The sequence below is a fragment of the Dipteris shenzhenensis genome, chromosome 6 (genome assembly GCF_047967505.1).
Source record: "Dipteris shenzhenensis isolate YYH24624 ecotype China chromosome 6, Dip_SZ_1.0, whole genome shotgun sequence".
NCBI lineage: Eukaryota > Viridiplantae > Streptophyta > Polypodiopsida > Gleicheniales > Dipteridaceae > Dipteris > Dipteris shenzhenensis.
In genome coordinates, this window is record NC_141601.1 from 26,937,221 (window position 1) to 26,943,220 (window position 6,000).

At 39.3% G+C, this 6,000-nt stretch overlaps 1 protein-coding gene across 1 annotated transcript in view; it reads left to right on the forward strand.

The window, feature by feature from the left end:
• Positions 1-1,717, forward strand: part of LOC147900987 (uncharacterized) — a 594,828-nt gene extending 593,111 nt beyond the window's left edge. Inside the window, exons 26-28 of the mRNA XM_087376414.1 lie at positions 1,022-1,133; positions 1,294-1,422; positions 1,577-1,717. Of these exons, the coding sequence (XP_087232540.1) occupies positions 1,022-1,133; positions 1,294-1,422; positions 1,577-1,717 (382 nt within the window). The remainder of the gene's footprint in view (positions 1-1,021; positions 1,134-1,293; positions 1,423-1,576) is intronic.
• The last annotated feature ends 4,283 nt before the right edge of the window (positions 1,718-6,000 follow it).

A 6,000-nucleotide genomic window follows, 5' to 3' on the forward strand; every position in this document is an offset into this window, starting at 1 on the left:
CCAACTTAGCATGTTGGGTGCCAAACTGTATGCTCAAAGAGAAAAAGCAATTGTTTGTTGTATTGGATATATCTTAAGTCGTGTCTTATGCTCACTACTTTAGCTTTACTCCTTGCTTATTTGCGCATGTTGGAACCCTCTTTTCACTCCTATGCTCTCTTGTTTGCGTACACAATCTTGATTGCAAAATACTCCCTCCCCCACCTTCCCTCCCCTACCCCTCCCCCCTCCTCGTTGCCAAAAGGCATTTGTTATTCAATGTCTCTCAAGCACTACATTTTTGACACCACTGCTCCCATTGATTCCTAGACATAAATAGCCACAATTCAATGCTCACTAGTAAAGATCTAGATATATCCATGCATTTTTGGGGCATTTATTCAAAAGTTATCATTTTTAGACAAACTCTCAAGAGAGAACCTACATTCTCATGTTCACCACTAACTCAAGACTAACCTGATGATCTATGCCTATCTGTGGGAATAAAATGCTCAACATGGTTCCCTTTTTTCTTTGGCCTCCACTACCTTGAATTGTTTTAAGACATCAATCCCTTTCCAACTTCCAAGGTCCTCTTTCGTATTATTTACTAGTATGCCTAGAATATACTAGTATTTCAAAAGAATAAGATTTAATTCTTCTTATAGAAATGCTTCTACACTTTTTCCTTGCAGCATTTTGATAACATGAACTATTTTCTAAAGAAACATTTAGTAATTTGTGTTTGTCCTACAAATGTACTCTAATTTTCTTATCCTATAACTCTAAATTTTAGTGAAGGACCATTCATTTCTTTGCTTGTCAAAGCTTTCAACCAACTGCTTGACTTATAGGGCTTGGTAGAATTGCAAACTCGTATATTAATATTTACTTTGGTCATATTTCAAGTGGGATGGGTACCTAGGTTCAACACTTAAAAGAAAAAGGTTCACATATCATTAATTTAGAAAAAACTCTTTCTAATTTAGCTTTATAGATTCTTATGAGGAAAGATAATTGGTAACTGTGGCACTTTTTGTAGGTCCCTGGAGTCAAAGATTACAAGCTTGTTGGATGGTGGGCCACCACATTTACATCTTGAATCCTGGCTTAACCCATTTCAGTCAGCTTACATTCGACAACTCCCCATTAAAGTATGATTTGGTAGCCTCATATTTGGATATTGGGTTAAAACAATCTGCATGTGTGGTGTGGGTGGTTCTATAGTTCAAGTCACAAGCACATTTTTATAAGGACTCCACCTCTGACTAGAAATAAAGGTTTAATTGATCTCATAGTTGTTCATGGTTTTAGGAGTTAATTCCTTTTGGACCCATTATTCCATCCAATTTATCCTTCACGAGGAAGCCTTCCCAAGAAGATGTTGCTCATGAGAAGTATACTTTGAATTCGGGGCATAGTAGGAAAAAGTCAAAAAGCCAGGTTGTCCTCTCAAACATCTATGTTTTATGTTTGAATGAAAATAATTGTTTGTATTGATGATTTTCAAGATCCAAATTCCATTTCTTCCTTCAATTTTCCAACAAGCATTAAAATTTGCATTGTAAAATTACCTAGATAAGATTTTTCTATGCAGGATTCTCCACCAAGACTATCACTACCTCATTTTCGAGTTAGTCATACTGCACAAACGTTTTCCACAATAAAGAGTGAAACAAACTCAGCAAAAAGTATCACTACAAGCTTAGGAGAAGCTATACTTGATAGCCTTGTTTGAAGGCTAAGACATGGAATCATGATTGCCTTGTCATATATGTATGTGGCTCGGTTTCAACCTAGATGCTTCTAGTTGATTTTGGGGCTATAATATAACATAGTGGAAGAGCATTGCCAATGATAGATAACTATGGGTTTTAGCTTTTATAGTTACTAAAAATTTACTATCCCTTGGGGGATACGAAAAAAGACATAACATTTGAATTTGATGTTTGCAGGCCATATATTTGACATGCCGGCCTCCATTTTTAGTTTGAACCTTTTTATAGAAGGGTATACATGGAGAAATAAAGTCATTTTTGGAGAATTGCTATAAGTGCATTGATAAATTTAACACTTTTTCAACAATTTTGCTTCTAATTCGGAAGTGCTGAACACTTTCATAGAAAGGAGTAATTATATTAAACAATGAATTTTGCAAAAATGAAAAGAGCCTACAAGAATATATGCATCATTTTTGTTCAAAATAATTTATGGTAGATGAGTGCTTTGTTAAGTGCACAATAAGATATGATCCTCCTGTATTACAAATGAATTCTGCACAAGTGCAAAGAGCCTACACAGTGAAAAAGGGATGCATCATTATTCTAAAAAATATTTACTATAGATGAGTGCTTTGTTAAGTGCACCAAAAGATACGATCCTTCTACATCACAAAACATTATAGTCTCAAACTAGATTTATATTGAATATAGTAGATAGCTGGTCATTGTTTGCAACAAGTAGGTAGACATTCATAGCTAACAACATTTCACAGCAGTATAACAAAATGTACTATCCATACAATACTGAAAAACATCAAATGTGATGAAATAAGAACCTAATAGACATCTGATTTTTTTTTTCCAAAAAAAGGACTTGTTTTTTAAGTATGAAAAAAACCCATGAGAGCAAGATCAAGGCAAAAATACATCATGCAAGCATGAAAATGGACACTCTAAAAGATGCAATAAGAAGCTCCTTAGAGCGAACAAGAATAAACTAGGGTTGAGGTTGATGGTGCTATTGAGAAACCATGCTCAACATCATGTGATCATATGTGCATAGCTCTAACCCAATAGAGTGCTATAAAGGAAAGGGTTAGATGCCCTAAACCTAACCCTAAAAGGGTTTGTATATATTCTATATTTTCAATTAAATCTAGTGTACAGTTAGTCATTTGTAGTGTGCTCTCTAGCTGTGCACTTTCTCCTCATCTCCACTCTTCTCCTTTCCCCTTTTCATATTTTGTCATGGTATCAGAGCATTGTTTTGCCTTTCGCTGAGGCACCATCCTTCTTGTGAGAGATTAAGAGTGATTGAGTGAGCATCCATTCTCTTCCCTTGAGAGAATTCCGTCCATGAGAGTTGAATATTTTTATCATTGCCTCGAGAGAGATTCAATTCATTGCTTTGAGAGAGATTTCTGTCATTGCTTTGAGAGAGAGATCTATTCTTTGAGATATTCGTTGTTTGAGTGCTTAGTTGTTTTGAGAGAGAAAGCTAGTTCTCTGAAAGAAATAGGGACTCTCATAGACATCTCTTTGAGAGATCATTACAAAGGCGACCATCTCGACTTGCTTCTCCATCTAAGGATCTCTACTCCAATGGACCTTGGCACCTTCTAAGACTCACAGTGGGCCAAACGCTCGCTTGTAGTAGCTAAGGCTTGCAACAATAGCTACAATTGTAACTTCCTCTACTCTCGATGGCTGCGACACCTCCAAGTCCATAGATCGGCCCAGCTTGCATCTTTGACTTACCTCCATATAGAGATGTCCAACTCCAAAGCAGAATGAAGTAGGTGGGTCCCGACCTTTCTACAAGCAGTGCCCACACCCACGACTCACGGTAGCTCCTGGTTGGCTGCATGCAATGCCAATGATGATACAACCTTCATTGGCTAAAGCCTCCACTTCAACGACTCCGCACATATTCAGAGCCAGCAACACATACAACACATCAGCATAGCCAAAGCGCCTTCGTTGCTAAAGCAATGCTGCAGCCACTCAACAAGGGCTTGAGCACCTAAGCCAGCCGACTAAGCACCAACCTCCATGAGATGCACACTCTCCATATGGGTCTATAGACCTACAAAGCACACAATGCCATTTATAAATAAGCAACCACATCTCACTTCACATAGCCCTACGCTCTACAATGACAGACTACAAGAGGTATGAGCTTCTTGCATCAATGGCAGACGTGATCAACAATGGCAACGTGTACCACAATCATGACTCAAGCTCTAGTAGTGCCGGACCTCCACGAGCAAGGTGGCTATATCTTCACCAATTACTTCTATGCTCCATATCTCAGCTGCACACTGGCTCACCTTCAGCCTCTACATTGATGCATTTGACCCAGCACTTAAAACCAACAAAGAAAAGGAATATTTGCTACTTTTACATCGCTCAATGGTTGGTCTAGATTTAGTTTAGGGTAGATTAGATAATCCATAGCGGAGAGAACTCCAAAGCAGCCAATCAAATCCATGCCAAAAAATTCCTAAATAGTTCCTACTCAGAGTCAGTCCCTTTGCTTACATGCGGTTTCACATCATCACATTACCTGAAGTGTTCAACCTTGGATTTTCTTTGATTTCCTCCAGCTTTCTTGTGGGATCTTTTGCTGTTATTCAACTTTGGAGGTTCAGCTTTTGGAAGCTCAACTGTCATTAGGGGATGCAGAATAACTAAGTCATTGTCAAAGACTTGATCTTCAATTTCAGCATTCTTAGACTCAGTTTCAAGGTCCCAAGGAAAATATGAGTCATCATTGGTATGGGTACCTTCTTCAGGTTCATTATTCCACTCGAGGTCAGCCATAAAGAAAGGCACCTCTAGATCGATCGGTTCTTCATGTGTAAGTGGAGGATCTACCTGCATGACCCTAGCATCTATCTGCAAGAAGATGGGGTCTATTGAATGGCAGTTATCGATGGTTGCCAATGTTTGTATCCAGTTATTGACATTGCTTTATGAATCGCCCGCTATGGCATGCTGTTGCAGGGGAGCTGATTTACTTGAGATTGTTGCTGAAGAGGTTTCATCCAATGCTCTAGGCACAATTGGTTTTATTGCTCCTGTCCCAACATTCACCCTGACTACAGTGTCACGATTTTGGATTGTCAATTTATCAGCTGCCTAATCATGGAGGGCTAATGCTTCCCGCAACCAAGGACGTCCCAATAAGATTTGATAGGATTTCTTAGGGAGATCCAAGATTGTGAATTAAAGGGAAAAGTGGACTCCTACAACTTTTGTTGACATGCCATTCACTATTCCCAAGGGTTTTGCCCATGAATCATCGATAAGGTGTATGTTGAAATTAGCCTTTTGCATTGGTGGGAGACCCATTCATCATAGAGCTCCTTTGTTAGGATATTTACACCTGCTCCACCATCCACTATGGCTTGGACTTCATTATATGCCTTGTGGATCAAAGGCATAGTAATGTTGCGTATGTCATCTCTCTCACCCATCTGCACATGGCTATCTTCGATACCATTCATAGGTGGAGGGGGATTTGCAAGTTCAACCCAGTCTTTGAAACTCTCCCAGAGATTAGGACAATTCCGTAATAGGATTCCAATGGGAATTGACACAGGGCAACTTAGGATGCTAGAGAGTGCGGCTCCTTCAAGTTGATGTGGCGATACATTATGTTGCAGAGTCTGTTGTTGGAACAGAGGCTCGAGAACAGTATCAAAACTCTGTGGAGCCAAGTCATGGATTGGATCTTGAGCTTTCTTCTTAGCCTTAAATTGAGCTTGTTCCTTTTGTACCCATTGTTGAAGTGCCTGAAAATGAGCCTTCTCCACTTTTGCATTTGGGTATGGAGCTTCTTTAATTTGAGGCTCTGGAGTTGATGTGGATGAGCTTGGCTGCTCATTGCTTAGCGAAGGTAGAGGCACTTGTGCAGTCTTCTAAAGAAGTCATCTTGGTTGGATTGGAATATTAGGGTCCTTAGTGGCCTCTTTCTGCTGGCATGTAATTACATTCATACGTTGTGATATTATGCTTGCCCACCCCAAACTTTGATGGTCCATCCCAATAATTCTAATTGGGACGTCAGGCTTAGCTTCTGTTTGTTGTGGGACCTTATTTTTCATGGGACAATCTATATAGGCATGTCCTATGCCACAATCTCTGTAGAGTGGTTGGAAAGTAACGAGGCTACCATGATAAGGTCACTCTACAATCCGGTGATTTTCTCCACAATTTTAGCACTTGGTTGGCACTCAATATGTATTGGGTTGAACTTGATTTGCGTAGACTAGACCTTCTACGCCTTCTACATAGT